At 40.9% G+C, this 26,271-nt stretch overlaps 1 protein-coding gene across 2 annotated transcripts in view; it reads left to right on the top strand.

The window, feature by feature from the left end:
* The window catches only part of FGF12 (fibroblast growth factor 12), a 580,493-nt gene that overhangs the window by 184,160 nt on the left and 370,062 nt on the right, over window positions 1-26,271 (top strand). Inside the window, exon 1 of one of the 2 annotated variants that reach the window (XM_021070056.1) lies at window positions 6,989-7,697. The exons of the other annotated variant lie outside the window; for it this stretch is intronic. Coding sequence (XP_020925715.1) covers window positions 7,607-7,697 — 91 coding nt within the window. The 5' untranslated portion in view covers window positions 6,989-7,606. Of the gene's footprint in view, window positions 1-6,988; window positions 7,698-26,271 lie in introns of those variants that run through there. 2 annotated transcript variants of the gene reach the window in all.

Genomic DNA, 26,271 nt, shown 5'->3' with positions numbered 1-26,271 from the left:
ATACAATTAATTTTAATTATATAATTAAAACCAGCCAATATGGAAGATAAGCAGTAATAAATGAACCTGAATTACAAATAAATAACTAAACCACATGGAAGAGAGTGGAGAGGAAAAGAAAAATCTATCAAAAACTAAATCAAATATATTTTGACTGTATACTGCAAAGTTAAAGCAAAAACAAATGTGTATCTGTACTGTACTCTAGTAATAAATTTGTTTCTCACAGGAGCATTGGATAGGAATTCTGTAGCTACTTAAAGTGTATATGAGGATTGGATGAATAAGTGAATATCTTGTAAGTAGTAAAATATTTTTCCCTGTTGGAAAAAGATGTGACAAATAAGGAAAGGGCAAGGACTAAAATGAAACTTGTGGTGTTAGATTAGAATCATAGGTATTAGCCGTCTATATATCTTTACTTATCTATCTATAGATAGCTATTATATATCTACACATAGATACATCTACACAGAAATATTTCCACATATAGATATTTTTATCTATAGGGAGAAATATAGAGAGAAATAAATATGATGTATGTGTGGATTTGTATACATACATATATTTCATAGCTCTCTCCACTGAGAGACCCTATAACCCTAGGACCCAATGATACCCCACCCAGATTTTAGCACCCAGATTTTGGTTTCTAAATCCTATTATCCTGGGGAGTTCCTGTTGTGGCACAGTGGAAACGAATCCAATTAGGAACCATGAGGTTGTGGGTTCAATCCCTGGGCTTCCTCAGTTGGTTAAGGATCTAGCATTGCTGTGAGCTGTGGTGTAGGTTGGAGACACAGCTGGGATCTGGCATTGCTGTGACTATGGCGTGTGTGGGCCAGCAGCTACAGCTCTGATTCAACCCCTTGCCTGGGAACCTCTATGTGCGCAGATACAGCCCTAAAAAAAGCAATAAATCAATAAATAATAAAAAACCACTGTTGTCCTAAAAACAATTAGACTCATTGGAGAATTAGTTAATTCCAGCTAAGGCTGGAAAATAAAAGACAAACTTGGGCTATCTTGTGATGCCAGAAAATTAAGGAGCTGTTTATAAAAGGACACCAGAGCCAACCAGAAGGATCTCACAATGGCTAAAGCTGAAATAATTTGGGCTGTAAAATAAACAATGATAGTATTGGATTATAACCCATAGGATAAATATTCCTGAGGCCATACTGACATAATAATTGAATAAATAAGTAAGTAGGGGAGAATGGACAGCTCTTGCAGAAGGATTCCCATGACAATAGAAAGAGGAAAATACAAAGTCAGTATTAGGAGAATAGCACAATAACAATACTCGCAAGCAAGCCCCACCAAAGGATACTAAAATCAGTGGATTAAAGTTTGAGGAGAGACAGGATATTAGCACAGCCCCCAAATTTTGTCCTCAAGATATTTTCAACTATAAATGAAAAAAATGTAACTGTACAGTACAGAAACCTGATAGGTTAACTGACGTTAATATTATTAATTGACAGCATATAGCCCTTGATAATGATGTACTAAACAGGATACAACATGACTTCCTGAAAATAAATAACATTAGACTAATCGTTAGAAAGTATCAGACAGGAGTTCCCATCATGGTGCAGCGGAAACAAATCTGACTAGGAACCATGAGGTTGTGGGTTCGATCCCTGGCCTCGCTCAGTGGGTTAAGGATCTGGCATTGCCATGAGCTGTGGTGTAGGTCATAGTCGCAGTTCAGATCTGGTGTTGCTGTGGCTCTGGCGTAGGCCGGCAGCAATAGCTCTGCTTGGATCCCTAGCCTGGGAACCTCCATATGCCGTGGGTGTGGCCCTAAAAAGACAAAAGACAAAAAAAAAAAAAAAAAAAAGAAAAAGAAAGCATCAGACAAACCCAAATCGAAAGGTATTCTACAAAATATTTGACCAATATTTATTAGAAGTTTCAAGGTTCTAAAAGGTAAGGATTCTGAGGGATTGTTGTAGATTGAAGGAGACTAAGGAGTCACAACTAAATGTTGGATCCTGGAACAGAAGAAGGGTATTAGGGGAAAAACTGGTGAATGTTCAGTAAAGAGTAGTTTATTTTATAACATAGTATCAGTGTCATTTTTCTGGTATTGATAATTGTGTATTCATTATGTGAGCTGTTAAAACTAAGAGAAGGTGGATGAAGAGTAACATGAACTCTTATTTTGCAATATTTCTGTAGATCTCAATTGATTTCAAAAACAGTTTAGAGGAGAATAACAGAAGAAGAACAATTAAAAAAGAACAAGAGGAAGAAGATAACAACAACAACAACAAAACTCATGCATTTGCTTTTTTGAAAACAGTTAACTTATTTGGACCATATATATGTCATTCATAAATACGTTTGCTGCCACTGACTATTTTTGTCACATTTAAAAAGGCTGATTTTGTTGTTGTCTTTGTCTGTTAGGCTGTTATAACAAAATCACCATTGATGGGGTGGTTGGCTTAAACAATGGACATTTATTTCTCATGGTTCTAGAGGCTGGGGAGTCCAAGATAAAGGTAACAGCAGATCCAGTGTCCAGTGAGGGCTCACCTGCTGGCTCATAGATGGCTATCTTCTCTTAGATGGCTGTCTTCTCTCTATGTCTTCATGTGGTGAAGGAGAGAGGGAGCTCTCTGGGGTCTTTTTTATAAGGATATTAATCCCATTCATGAGGGTGGGGCCTCCCAAGGGTCCAACTTCCCAATACCTTGGGGGTTAGAATTTCAACATATGAATTTTAGGGAGATACTTTCAGTCTCTGATAGTTGCCCATAAAAATTAAATATGAAGGTATTTCTTTTTTTTTTTTTTTTTGTCTTTTTGATATTTCTTGGGCCGCTCCCGCGGCATATGGAGGTTCCCAGGCTAGGGGTCCAATCGGAGCTGTAGCCACCAGCCTACGCCAGAGCCACAGCAACGCGGGATCCGAGCCGCGTCTGCAACGTACACCACAGCTCACGGCAACGCCGGATCGTCAACCCACTGAGCAAGGGCAGGGATCGAACCCGCAACCTCATGGTTCTTAGTCGGATTCGTTAACCACTGCGCCACGACGGGAACTCCTGAAGGTATTTCTAAGACATGAATTACAGGCTTGGTTTTTACCCTGGCAGTCAATTTATTAGACATATAACATAGAACAAAGATACCGTATTAGCTATGAGACTGGTTTTGATTTCAGTTTATGTGTTGGTTTGGTTTCTTTGTAAAATAAAGTTACTCTCCCTTAGATAGGCATTTTGCCATTAATTTACTCATTAAAAGTTTCTGAGCCTGACAATATTCTGATTATGCTATTACTGATTCAATCTAGGCTTCCAAACAGATAAATAGCACTTGTTTAATTTCATAATTAATACCAAGCATCAACAGATTCCTATGTCTAATGTGAACAGAAATAGTTTAGATAAATTGCCACTGAAAAATCTCAGAACTCCCTCATACAATTACTACTTTCTACAAACCGTGAGTAAAAACCCTTTATGAAGTGAAAAATTTAGATACTAAGAATTTAAATAAGTTCACCTATCATTATATACCAGATTTCCCATTCCCTCTCAGAAAGTGGTAATTGCTTTTATTTTGAAATCATACCGGTGATTCACTTGCTAGATTTGGTTCAAAGTCAATAAGAAAACAGGAAGAATGTTTAACTTAAAAAGTCCTAATTAGAGACAGATAACATAATTTAAAATTTGGTCATTATATAGTAGTATATCTTAAATTTAAAATTTAAAAATATAAATTCCAGTAAAAATTTGATTTTGGCTTATGGAATGATACACAGAAAGCAGAAAGTTTAAAAGTTTTGCTTAAACTAAAATATGCCCCTTTCCTACCATCCATTATACTCCTGGATACTACTATATGCTTACTTTGTTTCATTTTGCTTTTGGATGTTACAGTACACGAAAACAGGCAATATTCTTAAATTCTGCCCAAGACACTTTAGGAAGACATCTACTTACCTGACTGTGGAACTGGATGTCACCTTGGCAGTTGTTTTAACAAGGATGTACATCAAAGTCCTGATAAATGTAAGAATATTTTTTTTAAAACTAAGTCTAAATAATACAATTCCATGGAGTTCCCGTCGTGGCGCAGTGGTTAACGAATCCGACTAGGAACCATGAGGTTGCGGGCTCGGTCCCTGCCCTTGCTCAGTGGGTTAACGATCCAGCGTTGCTGTGAGCTGTGGTGTAGGCTGCAGACACGGCTTGGATCCCGAGTTGCTGTGGCTCTGGCGTAGGCCGGTGGCTATAGCTCCGATTCGACCCCTAGCCTGGGAACCTCCATGTGCCGCAGGAGCAGCCCAAAGAAATAGCAAAAAGACAAAAAAATAAATAAATAAAATAAAATAAATAATACAATTCCATTGATCAATTCCTTTTATACCTACTTTGATCAAATATCCATAATATATAGTAAGAAAATATTTTGCATTGAAATGTTATGTGCTCTCTTTGGTTTCATCTGAACTCATCTGAGAGTTCAATAACAACAAAAAAGCTATCCATAGGATCACCCATTTTTTTTTCAAGTACCATGATGATCCATTTTCTCTGTGATGAATATACTTGACCATAAGTATCACTGTGACAGCCACTTAAGACATTGGGCCATTTGAATATTAATTCTGATGGAGTTGGCTTTCCTGCTTTGTTTTCTAAGAGTTTATAGTGCTGTTGAGGAGATAGAAGATGCATAAGTAAAGCCTTCCTATAATCATATAAAAGAGCCCCTGCATTAAACTATTAAGGAGCACCTTGAACCCAGGCCAGTTGAAAATAATACCTTATTTTATGAAAATTATTAGAATCATCAAGGCTTATTTACATGTTTCACCTGACTGAATCCTTGCAACAGCCTTTCCAGGTAGACTTTCCAGGTAGAAAGGCTTAATATGAATATGAAAATCGATGCTCCAGAGGTCATGTGTGTTTTAAATTACATGTGGATTTGCTTGCTCTGCTCAAGTTCCTTAAGGGAACTGGGGCCTCATTCTTTTCCTTTGCTACATTTCAAGGAATAGCATTTCTCTCAAAGTAACAAAACAGCTTCAGGCACTGGGTTCCAGAGCAGGAGAGCTCTACCGGAAAGCTCTCTGCCTCTGCTGCAGCAGGAAGAACTATTTTTAGATGTTTTCCTTTTGCTAATTATCTCTCCCTCTGTGGGGAATTTCTATGGGCAAAATCCCCAGATGAGCCAAGTTTCTCACTAATTCCCACAGAGGCTGGAAAGACAAAGGCCATGGCCCAGCTTATCCTGGGGCCCCAAACCTCTCCAGTGATAACAATGGGGTGGCCTTAGCAAGTTTTTCAAGGACCATGGAGCCCACAGAGTTTTGGTGATCACACTGAACACAATGACTAAAGGGTACCTGGAAGGAAGGCTTGGACATAACTTCTTGAGTCTTGGAACCACCCCAAATGACCTTGACTGGAGCTCATTTCTGAAAGGAGTTAAGAGAATGTGGAGCTAGCAGTGCTTAGGGTTCAAGAGGTCCTCTCAAAGTTCTGGCTGTCTTCCATCACCTTTGAGAGGGAAAAGGAAGAGACTTCTGAAAGGATGTTTTTCCAGACATCTTCCACCTTAAGGTTCAATCTCCAGGGAACCCCACAGGAACGGTGAATGATTAGCCTAGAGGAGAGAAAGCAGAAAGATGTCATGAAAGCCATTTTTACTCCCTTGCTGGGAGGAGCCAACCAGCCTGATGGTCAGGGGACAGTGGATGGAAAGAAAGTAAAGTACATTTTTGGCTCAACGTCAGGGTAAAACTTCTAACAGGTTTGGTGCAATGAACCCCTGGGGAGCTTGGTGAGTTCTCTGTCACCTGAACTGTTTTAGTAGAAATGTGGACACTGACATGCATGGGAAAGTGGAAGCGGTAGAAAACCCTAAGGTGCAGGCTAGGTAATAATAATGGCTAACACTATTATAGCACTTATTTTGTATCAAGTGTTTGTTCTTTTTAACACTCAGCAAGGTATATATAAGTTAGATGCTGTCGTTAGTTTTTTTTTTTTTTTTGTTGTTGTTTTTTTTTTTGAGACAAGGAAACTGAGGCCAAAGAGGTTAAGTGATTATTTCAAGGTTATATACATCTAGTAGGAATTTTCACTTCAGCTGCTTGTCCCCAGCATTTGTATTTTAAACCACTTGCTGTATTGCTGTGTCCTCTAAAGTCCCTCTTGCCCAGAAATTCCAGACAAGGTGAAGTCCCATTCCAATGCCAGTGTTCCTTGTATGCTTCACTCATTAGACTTTCAAAAGGGCACTAATGGCTTCCAAGAAGGAAGGAAGGAAGGGAGGGAAGAAAGGAATAGGAGAGAAGAAAAGGAGAGAAAAGAAAAAAGGAAGGAAGAAGGAAGGAAGGAAGAAAAGAAAGAAAACAAAGAGGAAGGAACCAAGAAAGAAAGAAAAGGACAAAGGAGTTGCTGTTGAAAAGAAAAAAAAAAAAAAAATCAAGAAGCTTTAGACCCATAGGGAAGCTCACTGGTCATCTTTGGGGCCAGTAGGCAGAGGCAGAGCCAAATAATACCACCTCAAAGTGAAAAGTTGTTTTCAGATTTCCCGCCTCTCCTTCTGTGCCTTTGGCCTTCCCTTACTCCACCACCTGCCTTCCCACCGCACCTGGGCTAAGCTTTTCCAGAAGAATGGGAGGCACCAGGACAAATAAGCAGCTGCCAGTTCTCTAGTTTGCACCCTCTTCCCCGCCTTGATTTACGGAGGGGGAAAGTGATGCCCAGAGTGGTCTGAGACTTACCCAAGGTCACAGAGCCCGCAACAGAAAATCCAGGTGTCCAGACTCTCACCCCGGCGCTCCGCCTATGCCTGGGCACACCTTCGCTCCCTGCGCCGGAACCCAAGAGCTTTCTTTATTCCACATCCCTGTCTCCCCACCCCCACCCCCCTAGCTCCCTGGAGTCGCTTCTGACGCTCGGCAGCCTCCAGGGTCCAGCCCTTCCTGCGGGCGCTTCCCTTCCGCCGCATTCCCACGCCGGAGTCGCCCTCGGCCCGCGCGCACCCCGCGGGAGCGTTGCCTTCCGGGCCCCGGGAGCCCCTCTCTGCGCCCCGCAGCCCCGCACCGCGGGGGCACCGAGGCGGGTGGACGCCCTGGGCTTACTGCCGGACGCAGAGAGTAGGAACTGAGGGGGTGCCCCGAGCTTCCTGGCCAGAAGGCCAGGGCCCGCAGGGACCCCGCCTGCGTCTTTCCGGGCGCCCGCACCTGGACAGGGGCACCAACCCCCGGTGACGTCCTCCGCGTTGCTGGTGCGCTCACCCTTGCGCCCGCAGCCCCGCCGCCTCCTTCGGGAAGTCCCAAAGTGTCACGGTCGAGCCCGCTGGGGTGTGGCCGCGTCTCCCGTTCCCTCGGGGGCTGCAGCCCCCAGCCGAGCGGCTGTTCCTACTCCCCTCCTTATCCCGGCCCCGCGCCCGCCGCGCTCCAGCCCCGGGCCCCGGCTCCAGCCGGGCCGAGGTGCGAACGGCTCTCTGCCCGGGACGCGCGCACCATGGATTCGGGACCCGGCTTCCCAAGACAGGCCGCCTTTTGGTTGGACAATTAGCGGAGGTGGGCGGGGAGTTGACGAACCCCACCACGCGCTTCTCCATGAAGATTCTTGAGCTTTCTTTGAAGAAAGGAGTGCATATGCTGCAGTGTCTCTGTGGAAGGAGCCTGAGGTCCAGCAACAGCTTAAGTGGTGAGAAAATGTTCTTTCCTTAGCCCTAAAGCGGCAGGTGCCCACCCCCTTCGCTCCTCTGGTCCCCTGTCTGCCTGCCCCCCTCCCCTCCTTTAGTCAGCGCCGTGACTGTTGGAAGGAAGGCATTTCCTTACTGGGGCAAGATAATGGCCCCGCCGGCGGTTCTGTCTTTGGATTCTTTTTTTTTTTTTTTCCCCTCTGAATTCCCTGAAGTCATCCGCGTTTTATAGAACGCTTTTGCTGTCGCCCAGCGCCTGAGCTGGTACCCGCGGGTCTCTTTGCAAGGGGTGCTTACAGTGACCTGCTTTCGCACTTCCTCGCGGCTCTCTCCTTGTGACTTGCGAGGGCGGCGTGCGACTTGGAGTTGTTCAGAGTCTCCACGGCAAGTTGCTGCTGCGTTCGACAGGAGAGGGGACTTTTAAACAGGTGGCCGGCGAGGCAGGTATTTTTAATTTTCCTTGCTTTGTTAGAAAAGTAGACATCTGGCCATCCAACAGAAAGTACGTTTTGCCCTGGAGATCAAGCAATTGCTGAATTGATGCTGAAACGGAAGAGTCCCAATTAGTGCTGGGTTTAACCAACCAGGTCCCTCAGGAAAAACTCCGGGAGGGAAAGAAAGAAAATCAGACCCTTTTAATGACCCTTTTAAAAATCCAACCTGCGGTATTGAGAAAAACGATTAAAATTTTAATGAAAAGGAACTTACAACTAAATAAGTGATTCTTTTCTGCTGAAGCCTTGCGGATGGTGAGCTGTTTCACCACATTTTCCATTGTCCATCTCCGTCTTTTTTGCTGTGTAAGTTCCCTGTAAAGTGATTTTGTCTAGTAATCTTGTACGTGCTAATCCAGTTTTTTGTGTCTCTTGGTTTTCTGATTACAAACTGGCATCTGAGGAGAGAGGGGTGGGGTGTGAGGAGAGAGGAAAGGTGTCCCTGTTATGTCCAAACAAGTGTCCCCTTGTAAAATATTTTTTTGTCCCCTTGTAAATAATTTTTTTGGTTCATAAATTCCAAATAACTTTAATGTTCAAAAATTTAACAATATTGTAATAGGATTCATGTTTAAAACTTCATCTGTTATTCTGGGGGATCTGATTCATTTGGTTAAGTACCTATTTTCAGTCTGTGCTGGAGCTCTGAATATTATATTTGGAAAGATTAGAATATATATAGGTTTCATTCATCCTTTCTAAAACTTTGACTTTCTGCTTACTCACCACTCTAAATGAAAAATAAAACTATTTTAAAAGAACTAATGAGATAACTACATGTGAAATATAAGAACATATGCTTTTGAAATGAAATCAGCAATGAGGTCTCATTTTTATTTTTGTTCAGTTCAGAAGATTATATACATGTTATCTTTTTTGCCACCACATTTATAAGTGCTGAAGGATATTAAACCACTATATTCTAAACTAACATGCTTGATGTGAAAGTGCTATGTTTTGAAAATACATATTTCAGGAAGCCAACAGAGATGTATGTTAATATGTCAATTTTCCTTGTCTACATTAACTAAAACGTGAATAGATTATGACTTGGATATATGTTTCTTAGCTGTGAAAAATTTTAAAGTATGTATGGTGTGTGATAAAGACCTCTTGTAAAAATAGATAACATGTTAATTTACACACACAGTCTTTCAAATAGTGTCAGATCCAAATAGAAGTGATAATATGTGTAATGGAGAAGCATAGGTTGTTGCAGAATCATGGAATTTAAAGTCAGAAGACCTATTTATAAAGCAGTCTCAGTAAAATTACCAAGAATCTTTCAAACCCAGTATTTTCATCTAAGAAAAGTGGAAACAGTGATAGCTCTAACCTGTTTCCTATTTCTTATTGGATCCTAGATTTAACATGTGATCCTCTTGGAACTATTGCACTTTCTATATGCATTTTTATTTAGTGGAGTAGTTGGTTATTTTAGAGGGCTATCACTGCTGTCACTAGGAGAATTCTTGTAAAATGGTACAGTCACAAGTAGTGAAGATGAAGTTTCCTTTACCCCTTTCCCCAGATTGAGGTAATATTCAGGGTTGCTAAGAGATTATTTCTGGGAACTAAATTGCTTTTGTTTGAATTGTGGCTTTTCTTAGTTTATAGTCTTGAATAATTTACATGACCTTACTGTTCCTCAATTTATGCATAAATGTAAATTACTTCGGTAATAGTACTTACCTCATAATTTGTGGTAAAGATTAAGTGAATTAATAACAGTTGAAGATTTAGTGAGCTTTTACCATATGCTGGGCATTGTTCTAAGAACTTTCAGTCTACCATATACATATTTTAGATATGATTATTATTGTATTTCAATTTATTTATTTTTTAAATAAATTTTTTTTGGCTGCACCTGTAGCATGTGGAAGTTCCTGGGCCAGGGATCGAACCTGTGCCACAGTAGCAACCCAAGCAGCTGCAGTGACAATGCAGATCTTAACCCACTGAGCCACCAGGGAACTCCTGCATTCCATTTTAAATATCCTTAATTTCTGGATACATTTTTGTGACTTCTTTCATGTAACTTATACTCTTAGTATGATATCTCAGGAATTCTGCACGAAATGTTGCTATGCCTACTCTGCGAATTCAAATTGAGGTAAAGATGTCAGATACATTCCCATGGAGCAGAGTCATATAAATAGAGCTGGAATGCACAATTTTAATTTTTTAAGCTTTTCTAAAGAGAAGTACAGTATTATGAACTGTGTTAACGCGGAGTAAAAAGCTTTATGCAAACTCCTCTGCCACCTTATTTTGCATTTGAGGGAAGTGAGGACCACAGGAGAGAAGTGACATAATTTGTCATAAGAGGTTAATTCTCCTAATGGATTGCTGAACTTTCGGGATTGAAATAGTTTAGTATTTTATTCAGTTTTTTTTTTTTTTTAATGAACGGTGTTAAGAAAATGTAAAATGATTATCACTAACTCTTGAGTTTCTTAGTGTAATTAAAATATTTTATTATTTTTATTTTTCCTCTGGAATATCAAATATTAACACATTTTCTAATTTATCCATTATGTTATTTTTTTTTTTTTTTGCTTTTTAGGGCCGCACCTGTGGCATATGGAGGTTCCCAGGCTAGGGGTCTCATCAGAGCTACAGATGCTGGCCTGCACCACAGCCACAGCAACACCTGTTCTGAGCTGTGTCTGTGACTTACACCACAGCTCATGGCAACACCGGATCCTTAACCCACTGAGCGAGGCCAGGACTCGAACCTGCGTCCTCATGGTTCCTCCTCATGGTTCCTAGTCAGATTTGTTTCCTCTGTGCCACAATGGGAACTCATTATATTAGTTTATAAGTCCTTTGTACTTCAGTAAAATGGAAATGGCATAAGTTACCAAATAGAAGACAGTGTTAGACAAGATTACATGAATTGTTTAAGGCTTATTTCCAGGTATGTTATGATCCTTTTTTTTTTTTCTTCCATTTCTCAAAATACAATTACACAGAAGTGTTCCATCCAAGACAGGTGTTAAGGTCATAGGTTTCTCATCCCTTCAGCGGAAAAGACCATCCTAATGTTGTAGAAGAGGCTTCTGAGAAAGCTGCGGTGGGCATCTCCCTGGCAGCGACAGCGCTTGGGCAGTCGGGCCCTAGGTAGTAGTGAGGTAAGTGTGTGTGGGGGGGTGTGCACGCACACACACACCTGGAGAGGGGAGACACTGTGCTTGTCTTACCATCCTAAGCTGTTCCAGAAAACCAACCGTTAGCCTCTCCTCCTTCCGTGTGTAGTCATAACTCTTCTGTGACATTCAGTCCATTAGGGCTTACTCAGCCTCATAGCAAGGAGGATTTGCAAATGTCTAGAGATTGAGCTATACAGTTGCATCCAGTGGCCTTGATGTGGGATTGACACACTCTAGGCAAAAATAATTTACCCACCCTAATGAAAACACATAACCAAACCCCAGTCATGCCCTTACTTTCAAGTATAGCACTGACATGTACACTGAACTGCTCACTAACAGTCAGGTTACATCAGCAGGTGTGTATATAAGGGATGCAGGCTTTACCTACTGTACAGGGCAGTCAAGTGATCCAAGAGAGAATGACTGCAAAGTGGGTATTGCTTGAAACTTATTTCCCAGGAGGGAATCCTCTACAAAGACAATATTATGCAGTTGTTTTCAGCACCACTCGACCTTTACTACTTAGTCTTATACTCTCTCTCTTTTTTTTTTTTCTTCCTCAAAGATAGAGGTAACAGATGCCTTCTAAAATTGGGACAGATCACAACAATGTATTTAGAAGTTGAGGATATTTCAGATTCAGATTCAATCTTTAGAAACCCACTGAATCAGAAAACAAATGACAGAATCCACTTTTTGAAGCCAGCTACTCATTGTTTTAATTTTCACTTTTACAGCTCACATTGTTTTAATTTTGAAAATGGATAATTTCAGTGAGTGACTTCCTTCGGTTAGCCAGTCTTGGGAAACTTTATTAAAAAATAATGGATAATTTGTACATGGCAATTATCTTTGTGGTAGAACCTTTCTCTGAGCTGGTTTTGATGTCATAAGCCTAAAATTCTTCATTATTTGATAGTGCTCCAATGGCTAAAATGAAAATGAATCATATCATATCCAACATGGTCATCACTTTTTATGGCTTTCATTTTCCAATGGGTTTTTGCTGTTTTACATGACATTTTCAGTGCTAATATTAGAAAATTCAACAAGCCAGTGCTTATTATCAATTCATCTGTGTTGTTGGACTTTAAAGAAGCACATTGCAGAATTCCCATCGTGGCTCAGCAGAAATGAATCTGACTAGTCCATGAGAATGCAGGTTCGATCCCTGGCCTCTTTCAGTGGGTTAAGGATCTGGCATTGCTGTGAGCTGTGGTGTTGGTCATAGACACAGCTCGGACCTAGTGCTGTGGTTGTGGCATAGTCCAGCAGCTATAGCTCCTATTCGACCCCTAGGCCGGAACCTCCATGTCCTGTGGGTGTGGCCCTAAAAAAAAAACAAGCATTTTGCTAAGCTAAGTGTCTAATATGTGCAAATGCAGTAGATATTACTACTGTCCATCCAATATTTTGGGTTCTCTCCTCTGGGCCATCTTGTAGGATGGCATTACCCCGTTCTTAGATGTGGCCGTATTTCTTGCTATAACAAATGAAGTGTGAACAGAAGTGACACACCTTACTTCCTCATGGAAGCTTTAATAAGTCAAAGCACAATTTACCTCTGGATCTGACCTTCTGATGATGTTCAAGGTAGTGGTTGCTCTACAGCCTGCGTCCATGAGAGTCTGTAGTAACTGAGTCCCATTCTGTGACCCATGATGGACGTTTACATAAATAAGAAGTTAAAACTTCTTGTAAGTCACTTAGATTTTTAAGGTTATTTGTCATTTGGCCTATTCTGATTGATACAGTAAGGCAGTATGGCTTAAATTAATAAAATGTAATGGAAGATTGTTGGGCTCTATTTAAGGTTCTTTCTAGTCAAGTACTTTAATTTCTTTGTGCTATCATCTGTAGTATATAATGAATCGATGTATTGGTTTCCTTTCATAATCTTTGAGTAATTAGTTTAGCATACCAAAGTTTGAGTTTTTTCATCATCTGTTGAGTTAATAGATACGTTGCTTTTTCAATGATATTTATCTCTCCCCCAAGGATGTAATGAAGCTCCACCATATTTGAGATTGTTCTTTCAACATGGTACTTTAATTGCAAAACCCTTAAGGACTCAGGTACTCCTTTCTACTTACACTTCAATATGGAACTACCTTTTGATGCCTCCAAGTTCCTGGAAAAGAAGAACTAGTTATATTACCGAAAAACAGTGCAAATGCGACAGCTCTTGTCTCTACTGCAGTTTTGCCAGACAAAGGAAAATGCAAATAAAATTGTTTTTCTCCCAGCTTATAAACTAAGAGCTGTGTGCATGGGAAGAAAACCAGGGCAGTACGTTATAGTGAAGGGATTGGGCTGAACACTCCATCTGGGTCATGGACCAGCAGTCTACCTGCCTGGCTCGGGGTTAAGCACGGCAAAGCAGAGGAGGGAAGCCGGACTTTTCCAGAAGCATAGGCTATGTCTGTCATGCCAATTAGCCTTCCACAGCTGGTACGCCACCCTTCTTCCTCTATTTATCCATCTTAGAATAGGAAGTTAGAGGAACATGCCTCTGGTTTCGGGGCTTGCCATTTTTCAATTAAGTGAACACCCTGAGGACTGATAGCTGCGAGGTTCTGTGTTAGGCACAGGAGACCCGACAGGGAGAGATAACGTGTACAAGCAAAAGGTACCATACGAGGCAGAACGTGACACATGCCAAAAGGGGAGTACCTGCGAGCCTTGGTTTCAGTTTAACAACCTCTTACTCGAGTTAATGTTCTATGATAAGAATCATCCCAATGAAGGGATAATTAATTCTGCCTGGAACTCAGTTAATCTCCCTGAGCTTGAAAAGCATTTAGGAGTTGAAAGTAGTGTTGTGTGGGGCAGCTGGGGGCTCTAAGGGAAAGGAATAGTATATTTTACTGGAAGAATGTGTTTGAATAAACATAAGATGCAGATATAAAAAAAGCATTTCTTTTTTTTTTTTTTTTCTTTTAACAAAGAATTACCCTCCAACTAAATTCAAGCCTACCCGGCATTGCTCGTGTTCATCATTGCTCATGCCTGGTTATCTATGTTGTACTTCTCTGCTCCTCCTTCAACCTAAGCCCATTTGTTCCAGATAAGGCACATCAGCTTCCAAGAAAGGTGCAAGTTTTCTTCTCTGGTTTGAGAGTTAGAAAGAGACGTCTAGGGAGTACTTAGAGATCTGTTCCCTCAATTTCTGTGAAGCTTTTCTTTGTGCAATTTAGTGTATGAAATTTCTGTCTTTATGCCGTGTTATTTTCATTTCACACTGTTATGAATACCGTGTCCGAATATTATTTCCAGTGCCATTAAATGTTGCGGGGTATTTGCATTTCCTAGGGTGAATATCAAGAAGACACTGTGAATCTGCCAAGATAGTCTCTCTTGCTGAAATGATCTTGCTTGTTTATACATAAGCTTCTAGTACCATCCTACCCCCTCCACTCATTACTGTTTATAGAAACGATAGCATTGCAGTTGGTGTCACTGATTGCCCACGTTGCTGCTTCAATGAAGCCAGCTGGGATTCGATTGCCTGGTCTTTAAATAAAACTTAGTGGCACAAAATGAATCCCTTTTTTTGAGGGGAGAGGGGTTGTTGCTGGCTAGATCATTCTCTAAGGCACTAATTATTTGCTTAACTTGGAGGAGCTTGAGAGTCAGTGAATTGCTGTTGCCTCAGTGTCTGACCTTGGCCCCGAGGAGCTTGTAGGTAGATGGCAGAGATAAAGTCTTTATGAAGCCATTAGCAAAATGGTAATGATGAGCCATTTACCCCCCAGCCCATTTCAGCACCTGTGGACTGGAGATAGTGGATGTGCCTGTGGGTCCAGCTACCCAGAGGCTGGAACCTGAATTGAAACCAGGAATTCCAGGCAGTGATGTTCTGGAATAGCTTGGTGACAGTCCTGTATTCACAGGCAGCTTGGGAGTGACCTGGTGAGAAACAGAGTGAAAGGTTCGTGTTGCATTTCATCAAATTGCCGTGTCTGGAAAATGACGATTAATAGTTGGTACTTTTAGCCTGTGGCTTCCAGACTTCACTGTGAGTTAGAGCATTCCTCCTCTAGTTATGTAATACAGATTAGGGAATCAAGCCTTATTCAGGTGAGGATTTATGGGTCTATGTAAGTTTACTTTCTCCTGAGAAAATTTACATGTGTGAGTGCATCTATATCTAAAATATCTATGCACTTATGTGTGTGTGTGTCTAAGTATCTGGTTAAATGCATTCAGAATTGTTAATGGCAGTTACCTTTAGAGAGTTCAATGGCAGAAACTTGCTTTTTGCTTTACATATTTCTGTATTATTTGAATTTTAATGAAAATGTGTTCCTTTTATAATTAAAAAATCTTGTGATATATATCTTAGATTATGCAGTTTTCTGCTCATGGCAGGAAACTTTGGAAATGTAAAATCTCTGTAGAATAAGAAAATTACTTATAAAATTGTCACCTCAATATAATCCCTTGCATTCTTGGTGTGTGAATTTTTTTTTTTTTTTTTTTTTTGGTCTTCTTAGTGCTGCACCCCAGCATATGGAAGTTCTCAGACTAGGGGTTGAATTAGAGCTATAGCTGCCAGCCTATGCCACAGCCACAGCAATGTCAGATCTGAGCTGCCTCTGTGACCTATGCCACAGCTCCTGGCAAATGCTAGATCTTTAGCCCACTGAGCAAGGCCAGGAATCAAACCTGTGTTCTCATGGATACTAGTCGGTTCATTACTGCTGAGCCACAATGGGAACTCCCTTGGTGTGTGAATTTTTAAAACAGAAGTTATCACACGAAAGTTATCTGCTTTGTTTGTTGCTTTTTCTAAGAGCTTAGACAGTCATTCTAAATATGGAAAGAGGTACTCATTGAAATATTTGGAAAATACTTTTTTTCTAAGGGGAATTAGGAGAAGCTGTTAATAGTGGCTAGTTGGAGAGATACTTTTGGGTTGGTGGAAAAGGAGCCTTCTTTTTAGCTTTATACATTTCGGAAATATTTCTAATGATTTGTACATATTGACTTTATATACATAAATGAGGATATAGCTGGGTGGGAAGTTGTGAGCCATTTATATTTTCTTTTTTTGTACCCATATATATTAAAAAAGGACTTATATATATGTCATTTTACCAAAAAACTCCTTTAAACATAATTTTAAATTTCTTGGTACAATGACATCACATGTTTATGCCATGATTATCTACTGTTGGATCATATCCATTTTTCTTTAAATTTTGTTTTTAAAAATTTTCAGTGACTATCTTTGGATAGAGATGTTTGCATGTGGCGGGCTTAGGGGATGTAATCGTGCCGACTTTTCCTTCTCCTTCTTCCATTACCTGCCTTAATCTTGAGTTCAAAACGTTGAGAAAAAACAGTTATCAAACAGATATCTATGAAATGTATCTGCTTTCTTACTAGATTGCTGGGATACTGGATTAGAGAACGGTCAAAATTGAATTTAACCAACCTTTCTCCCAAACTAAATCTTGATGTATGCAAATCACTAGAGGGAATTTGGTCCCTAGAGCAGGTCCACCTGCTGAAAAATCCAGCCTTAACCCTGTTGAGCCCCCATAGTAGAGCAGAGAAATTTGCTGTCTACAGACCGGCCTGGGTCCTATTTGTGCCCACCCAACAGCTCAGGATATGTCCAGCCTGAGAGCAGGCAGAGCCACAGAGACAGAGAGAACCCACAACACACTAAGTTTTTACCAGCCCCATTTTTTTTTTTTCTCCCTATCTTACCAATCAGATAAGTTTTCCCTCTTCCTTGGAGAGGAATAAGAAGGGTGGAAGGAAGGGCACAGACTCTCTTACCATTTGCTGGTAAAGGCAAAAGAGCCTCTTTTGTGGACCAAAAGTAAATGTGGAGGTGGGAGCAAAAATTTCCTCTTACAGCAGGTAACTTTCAAAGGCGTAATGATTTTTCTATATATCCTTCCAATAACTTACATTTTTAACAATCATGTAATATTTTCCTGGCTCAGTGTAACTGTGGGCTAGGTCCTTGGTCTCCTTCGGTCTCATATGCAGAATGGGGCTTAATGATAGTTCTGAGTTTATATAAGGTGTTCTGAAGATTAATTGCATTGATGTCTGTAAGGTTCTTAGCCTGTGAAATCCTGTGCACTTAGAATTTTGCCTTTCCTGCTCTTTTTCTCGCCTTTTATCCCTCCTGGTGTTTTAAAATATCAAATGCATACCGTTAGTGTGTGATTTAGCCCATCTTAGTCTTTCTCCTAATTTAAGTTTAAAAAAAAGTGTACCATACTAAATCTTAGGATATATCTAAAATTTTGACCTGTGTGTTTAACTTTTCTTTGTTGTTTAAGAGGGGCCTTTATTCTGATAAAAAGCAATAGGCATCTGTACCTACCCGATTTCATTTGTGAAGATTCCTCTTTGCTTTCTTAAAACTAGTAATTACCATAATATGCACAGCAGTAAGAAAAATTCTGGATTTTATATCATTGATAGAAATAAATTTAAAATGGTATTGGGGAGTAATTTGGCTCTAACAGGTGATTGTGGTGTTTTTTTTTTTTTTTTGGTCTTCTGTCTTTTTAGGTCCACACCTGCAGCATATGGAAGTTCCCAGGCTAGGGATTGAATCAGAGCTACAGCTGCTGGCCTATACCACAGCCACAGCAACTTGCGATCTGAGCTGCGTCTAGGACCTACACCACAGCTCAAGGCAATGCCAGATCCTTAACCCACTGAGTGAGGCCAGGGATCGAACTCTTATCCTCATGGATACTAGTCAGGTTTGTGAACTGCTGAGCCATGACAGGAACTCCTCTTTTAAGTGACTTTTGATAACTGAATTTTTGTAATTAAACATAAAATACTAACTTTGTTCTTACTAGTTCATGGTTCTCAAGTTTTAACTCTGGAGTGTTGGTAGATTATTTAGAAGAGCAAGATGGGAAGCAACCAAAAGGCCTGTTAGATTTTAATACTGTAGAATCAGTGTACTTGAAAAAAATTCCTGACCTCCTCGGGTCAAAAAGTAAGTTCACTTTATTTTCAAGGCCTGGCAATGAGGTGCATTCAGTAGATTGCTGATTTTCCATATCTTTGTTGTGTTTCTCTCACTAGGTAATTTCTATGAAATATGGGCAAATAGTTCCACATTCTACAAACATGTTCTGCTGTTGACCTCTCAGCCAGTGTTCTTTACCCGGAATCACTGAGATGCAGGCGCTTTGTTTCTCTTCTGTTTTAATCTTAAAGAAAACCAGACTGAGGGTCTTCAGAGTAATTTACTGAATACTTGAGGAAAGCAGAGATGTCTAGCAGTGCAGAGAATGGAAGTCTAAAGACATTGGCTATCACGGTTCCTCAAGTCCATAGGCCGTGTCCTTCTCTAAGAGAGCCTCCTGATCATCTCTCTTTAGTCCCTAGCCTGTCTCTGTATAGTAGGTATTCTTCGTTTCCCCCAGCAGTTAGGAACCACTTCTCCAAGTTCCAGAGAGACTGTGAGGCTGTTCTCATTCCCATTGCAAGGCTCAGTGACTTGACTTTTTCTTTTCTTTTCTTCTTTTTTGTCTTTTTTTAGGCCTGCACCTGTAGCACATGGAGGTTTCCAGGCTAGGGGTCGAATCAGAGCTGTAGCCCATGGCCTACACCACAGCCACAGCAATGCAGCATCTGAGCCACATCTGCGACCTACACCACAGCTCACAGCAACGCCAGATCCTTAACCCACTGAACGAGGCCAGGGATTGAACCTGCATCCTCATAGATGCTAGTCAGATTCCTTTACACTGAGCTACAGCGGAAACTCCTCAGTGATTTTCTTATTGTGGAATGGCTGAGGGTGGAGCATCCATGTCCTTTAGAAGAAGCTCTCACTCACAGCATAGGACATGGTCTGGCCACTCCTGGTTCAGAAGAAGTCATCATCTTATTAGCACAGTTCTGAATGTTTGGGTTATCCACTTAAAATGAGACCAGACGAGGAATACCAGATGTCAGCCCAGGTAGTGTTACACCTTTCCACCACTGTTCTTTCAGAGTAGATTGCTAAGAGGATTAGTCCTGTGTGCCCTTCTTGGCCTGATCCAGTTTCACAAACTCTTGGATAAACAAGACAGGTCTTCTAAGAGTGAACAGTGAATTTCAAAAAGGGCAGCCTAAATGTAGGGGAAAATTCTTGAACTTGGTTCTGTTCAAAATATATCCAAGTAAAATTACTGAAAAAAATAAATAATGTCAGATAGAAGCAGTTGCATCAATGGTGAGAGTGCTTTTTACAGCAACAGAAGACTAGGAAATTGACAGATATTTGTGTGACAGTAGTTCCCTTTGTGGCAGAGCAGAAACAAATCCAACTGGGAACCATGAGATTGTGGGTTTGATCTGTGGCCTCACTCAGTGGGTTAAAGATCCGGTGTTGTGAGCGCTGTGGTGTAGGTTGCAAACACGGCTCGGATCTGGTGCTGCTGGGACTCTGGTGTAGGCCGGCAGCAACAGCTCCTATTAGACTCCTAGCCTGGGAACCTCCTGTGCCTCGAGTGTGGCCCTAAAACAACAACAACAACAAAGCCTTGACAGAATGGTCCCTCTGAAAACAGAGAGATGTAATGAAAAGGGGAAATTCTAATTTTTATCCTAGGAAACGAAAATTACTACCTGCCCCTTCAAAAAGGCTATTATCTATCCAGTTCTAAGAATTTTAAGGTTCAGCCTCACTGGCTGTCTTATTGCTTGGAGAGTTCATTATTTTGGGGTTTTCAGGGCAAAGATATTAAAGAGCATCACTTCATTTATATGTTTATTCATCTGGCATTTGCTGAGACTCATACCGCTTGCCCAGCAATGGAGCCTGCATGAACCTAAAATCACTCATACTAAGTGAGCACAGCTTATCCTAATTAAGGCATCAGTGTCTCTTGGACGTCTCATCATGACTCAGTGGTTAACGAATTCGACTAGGAACCATGAGGTTGTGGGTTCAATCCCTGGCTTTGCTCAGTGGGTTAAGGATCCGGCGTTGCTGTGAGCTGTGGTGTAGTTTGCAGATGAGGCTCAGATCCTGTGTTGCTGTGTCTCCGGTGTAGGTCGGTGTCTACAGCTCCTATTAGACCCCTAGCCTGGGAACCTCCATATGCCATGGGAGCGGCCCTAGAAAAAGGCAAAAAGACAAAAAGACAAAAAAAAAAAAAAAAAAAAAGGCATTGGTGTCTCTTAGTATCACTGTCATTCTCAGTTAGCATTATCCTTATTCTAGAAGGGAACTGCTATGTTTTTAGTAAACTCTCCCCCAACCAGTATTTTTGAGTTAAGATTATCTTCTCTGATAATTACTGTTTGCTGATGTGATTGTTTAATTTGTTTGCATCAAGATAGAAATACTCTAGCTGTAGTTTATGTTAGGCAAAAGAGCCCTGGATGGATCGCCATTAGGATTTTATTTTCCAAGATGGAATACCTTGTATTCTATTCTTTCAACTGAAATTGGAATTGTGGGGGCACAAGAAGAAATAGGAGATAAAACATTTGTAGTTTGTTTTCAAGGTTAAAATACAGAAATGGCCAGAGATTAATATAACAAACACTAATATACCTGAGACTCAAAATGAGCAAACTGTTAACATTATGCCGTATGAATTTCAGATTTTCTTAAAATAGAGAAGTCAAGCATGATTGATAAAATTAAGATCACTTAGAACTGTCTCCAGTTCCATTTCAGAATCCCTTTCTCCTCAGGGCTAACACCTGTAATGACTTTGGTATGTACCCCTCTGACACCAAAGTGTGGTGTGTGTTTATATTATTAATATATCATACTTCATATTGTTTTGAGTGTTTCTAAAATTTTTAGAAATGGTCTTGAACTGTACTTATCTCTCTGCATCTTATTTTTCACTCAATTATATGTTTTTGAAATTCATCCCCATTAATACAGATATACCAGGTTCAGAAACATGGAGCCAGGTGTGAGGGAATCTATATTTATGGCTGAAAGCCTGGACCGTGGAGCCAAGTTGCCTGGGTTTGATGTGACTCTGAGACTTAGCAGTTATGTGACCTTGGACAAGTTTCTTAACCCCTGTGGGCCTCAATTTTCTCACTTGTAAAATGGTAATAACCTACCTTATAGGGATGTGGTGCAGAGCAAAATGAGTTAATATACGTGAATCTCCTGGAATACTTTCTGACACTTACTAAATGCAACATAAGTATTCATTATGTGTACATTCATTTGTGAATTATATTGACTCAAAGTGGAGGAACAGCTCTGCTTGGCTATTATTCCCTGATTTTTTTTTTTTTTTTTTTTTTTTTTTTACATCCAGCACCATGCTAACTAGAAAAAAACTTTTGTGTCCAGGCTTGGATTCCTGTCAGAGGCAATTGCGCATTAACAATGGGAGACCACCTAAGCTGGAGGGGTTAGTGAGTCACTAAGACACATTGTCTTTTGCCTGAGGCTGTTGCACAGTGTTCAAGAAATTTGCAGTATCTACCTTACTCTTTGGGGGTTTGGTTTTATTGTATCAGTGGGGCTGTAAGAACACCCGAGAATGGTCTGATGCCCACCTCTATTTCCCTTTGATTGTATGCTACTTCATCCCCTCTCCTCTCTTGGGAATTGTGGCTAGGAGCACTTTGTCATCTTATTTTGAATTGAGAGGGAGTGGTTCTTGGTTGAGCTGGAACTACAGTAAGTGCTTGAGACTGAAGCACATCCCTCCAGAGGATTAAGAGGAAAAATAGTGGGATGGATGGGGCGTTTGGGGCTAGTAGATGCAAACTATCACATTTAGAATGGACAAGCAATGAGGTCCCGCTGTATAGCACAGGGAACTATATCCAGTCTCTTGGGAAAAACCAAGGTGGAAGATAATATAAGAAAGGGAATGTATATATATATATATGGATGGCTCACTTTGTTGTACAGCAGAAATTGGCACAACATTGTAAACCAACTATACTTTAATACAGAAGAAAAATAAATGAAAGAACAGGTGGAGCTGAGACTGTCCACCTGACAACACGGACTGACTGATATCAGATCTGTGTTGGCACTACTTTCCAAGCCACTTGGGCATTCTTTGCAGGTTCCAGAAAGCTGAAAATAGCCAGCTTTCGCAAAAGATAGAAGTACATTTCTAAGGTAAGAATTAAGACTGAGCGAGGGCTTTGTTCTGCTATATCTCTTCACCTCCGGAAGCTTTTTGGCAGGACCAGGTTCTAGTCATTCCAATGAAATGTGTTGTCATCACTACAACACAGACACTGGGAAGCAAATATAATGCCTGAGTTGGCGTCTTCTCACAAGGAGGGACCAGTTATCATATTATGACAAGTGATTCAAATGTAAAATTGTAATATTTAGGTCCTAGCAATAATTTTAGGAAGTGAATACACACTTTCACAGACAAAGAAACAGTCCTGGCAAACTTGAGACAGTTATTCAAAGCCCTATATCTGGGTAAAGTGGCTGGATCTTTGAATCCAAGCCTTTTTCACTCTTGGTATGTGAACTTTGGAAACTAATTTGGAATCTATTGCTTTTATTGACTCATTTCATGAACAAGTTTCTTAACTTCTGTGAAAGTTAAAAAAGTCCTCATCTATAAGGTGCATAAGATCATCCTTACCTCTGTCAAAGCATTGTTTGAAATCTAACCCAGCTAATGTGCATGCTAAGTGGTAAAATCCAAGAAGCAAAATACAGGGAGTTCCTGTTGTGGCGCAGCAGAAATGAATCTGACTAGTATCCATGAGGATTCAGGTTCCATCCTTGGCCTCACTCAGTGGGTCGGGGATCCTGTGTTGCTGTGAGCTGTGGTGTAGGTTGCAGATGTGGCACACATCTGGCATTGCTTGGCTGTAGTGTAGGCCAGCAGCTGTAGCTCTGATTCGACCCCTAGTCTGAGAACTTCTATATGCTGCAGGTGTGCCTCCCCCACAAAAAAAAAAAAGAAGAAAAGTATAGATGTAACATTTATTATTATTAGTTTATTGTATTTGATGAATTTATGATACAAGGCTACATTGGAGATAAAATAAAAAGCTCCATTTTATATTGTCATGGAGAGGGAGTTTCATGGCAGAAGGCTGTTTTATCAACATGAAATTGATAACTTCTGTGGAATAAGAATTGTATTTTCCAGTAGCTATCACGTCTCGTTGCCCATGAATTTTTCTGGTCTATTTTAGTTCCATGCTGCTTATGAAGAATGCTGTTGCCATCAACAGTATTGAACTTGTCTGATCTGTGTTCTAAAGTGGAACAATATGATAGAGGTTAGGACATTATGTTGATTTAACCTTACTTTAAACTTTCTTACTGATGACCAATAACTAGGGCCTTACAAAGCATGTGGCAATATATTCCAGTGTCCAGACTAACTTTAATTGTTGCGGGCTTATGTCATTTAGTTCTCAGTCAATGGTGAGCAGATATAGACCATATTAGAGTTTCCTGGGATCTACAGGCACGTTTGTCTGTGGAGCAGAGAAAGAACAAATGAGCTACTTTTAAACATAGTAATCACATTAATTAATGGCAACTTCTAATAAAAATCATGTAGCACAGAGAGGAAGAAATAGTAAAAGCTCATGTGAACACTCAGACATATTCTAGACATAATTGGGTGCCTAGTATGCTTGGTGTTGGAAATATAGCGATAAATCAATTCCTACTCCAGGGGATTTGTAGTATGGCAAGGGAGCGAAGATACAAGTAAAAAGTACATCCTCAGGGGTAGGTGCTAGACTAAATGTAGGAACAGTTTATCTTGGAAACAGAGTGAGATGAGAGCAGTTCCTTCTGCTTGGTGTGTGTATGTGTGTGTGTGCGTGTGTGTGTAGTCAGGCTTTTATGCGAAGACTTCAGGGAAATATGCTACCAGAAATGCATTTTAAAGAATAAATAGGCATCTACCTTGCATAGAAAATGATCAGGAAGGGCATTTTGTTTTACTGATTTTTTTTTTTTTTGTCTTTTTGCTATTTCTTTGGGCCGCTCCCATGGCATATGGAGGTTCCCAGGCTAGGGGTCGAATCGGAGCTGTAGCCACTGGCCTACGCCAGAGCCACAGCAACGCGGGATCCGAGCTGCGTCTGCAACCTACACCACAGCTCACAACAACGCCGGATCGTTAACCCACTGAGCAAGGGCAGGGACCGAACCCGCAACCTCATGGTTCCTAGTCGGATTCGTTAACCACTGCACCATGACGGGAACTCCTGATTTTATTTTATTTTTTTTTTCCTCCACTCCTGTGGCATGTGAAGGTTCCCAGACCAGGGATCAAACCCACATCACAGCAGGGACCTGAACCACTGCAGTGACAATGCTGTATCCTTAACCCGTTACGCCACAAAAGAACTCTGAGGAAGGGCATTTTGGGTAAAGGGGAAAGCATGCACTAAGGCAGAAGGCCAAGAAAGAGCATGTGTTTCAGGCTAAATTTGCTCCTTCTTTCTTTCATTCCTTCACTCACTTATCAACGGCCTACTCTGCACCAGGTACTATTCTAATTGCTAGATATTCAGTGGTGAGCAAAGCAATGTCTATTTTAAGAGCTGACTTTCTGGTGCAGAAGTAAGACAATAAATAAATAAACAACTAACACGCATATAATATAGGGTCAGGTGGTGGTAAGTGCTATAAAGAGAAATAAACACATTAAGGAGCTAGAGAAGATCTCTTTAGATATAGCAGTCTTCTCTGAGGGGATGGCTTTTAGGTAGAGACCAACAGAAGTGAGGGGTCAAGCCTGCAATTACTCAGGGAAAACTTGCTCTAGCTAGAAGGAGCAGCAGGTGCCACGATCCTGAAGCAGGACTAGGCGTGATGTATTCGAAGATGGGCAGCATGGCAAGAGCAAAAGGAAGAAAACTGGTTGGAAAGCGTATTGTCTATAGTATTGTAGATTGTGGCAAATATTTTGGAGCTTATTTTGAGGGATATGGAAGAATCATGAAAGAGTTTTGAACTGGAGTGTGAAAAGCCATTTGTATTTTAAATGGATCATTCTGGCTGCAGTATGCTAATAGACTGTATCAGGGAGACTGTGTAGGAGGCTATTACAGTATTTCTGGTGAGAGGCTTGGAAGAGAGTCAAAATGTGCTAGGTGGTGGTGAGACATAGTCTGATGGGGGATATATTTTGCGGCAGAGCTGATCGCATTTGCTAATTGAGAGAAAGAGAAAGAGCAAAGGTGACTTAAGTGATGATGCCTGAGCAACGAGGTGAAGAGGCCTGACTTTCATTGAGTTGGGAAATGAAGGGTAGAGTCGCTTTGGGGAAATAAACTCAAGGGTTCTGTTTTCAATATGTTTAGTTTGACGTAGAAAAAAGGATGGGCCTCGAATAGAAAGTTTGGGATTTAGGGGAGTCTAGGACTATATATATAAATAATCAACATCTAGATGGTTTTTAGAATCCCAGAACCGTATGCAGTTATGAAAGAATTATTGTTGATATAGGAAAGAAGAGATTCGAGGACTGCTGCACTTAGCCATTAGGAGTTAAATGCTACCAAAGAGACTCAGAAGGACTAGCTTGAGAAGTGGAAGAAATTCAGAAGAGTGTGATAACAGGAGTTCAGTGAAAAAAGTGGCAGAAAAGAATTAGCTCTGGGTCTCATGCTGATGAGAGGTCAGTATCCTGCAGACTGAAGACTGAGAATGGATCTTTTTTTTTCTTTCTTTCTTTTTAGGGTCACACCTGTAGCATTGGAAGTTCCCAGGCTAGGGGTCCAGTTGGAGCTGCAGCTGCCAGCCTACACCACAGCCACAGCCATGCCAGATCTGAGCTGCATTTGCAACCTATGCTGCAGCTGGCTACAATGCCGGATCCTTAACCCACTGAGTGAAGCCAGAGATTGAACCTACGAGCTCACAGACACTGTATTGGGTTCTTAACCAACTGAGCCACAGCAGGAACTCTGAGAATGGATCTTTAGACAGGGAAATGTGGGGGTCCTCCTAA

This window comes from Sus scrofa, chromosome 13 (genome assembly GCF_000003025.6).
Source record: "Sus scrofa isolate TJ Tabasco breed Duroc chromosome 13, Sscrofa11.1, whole genome shotgun sequence".
NCBI classification, from domain to species: Eukaryota; Metazoa; Chordata; class Mammalia; order Artiodactyla; family Suidae; genus Sus; species Sus scrofa.
This window is presented reverse-complemented; position numbering and strand designations above follow the sequence as displayed.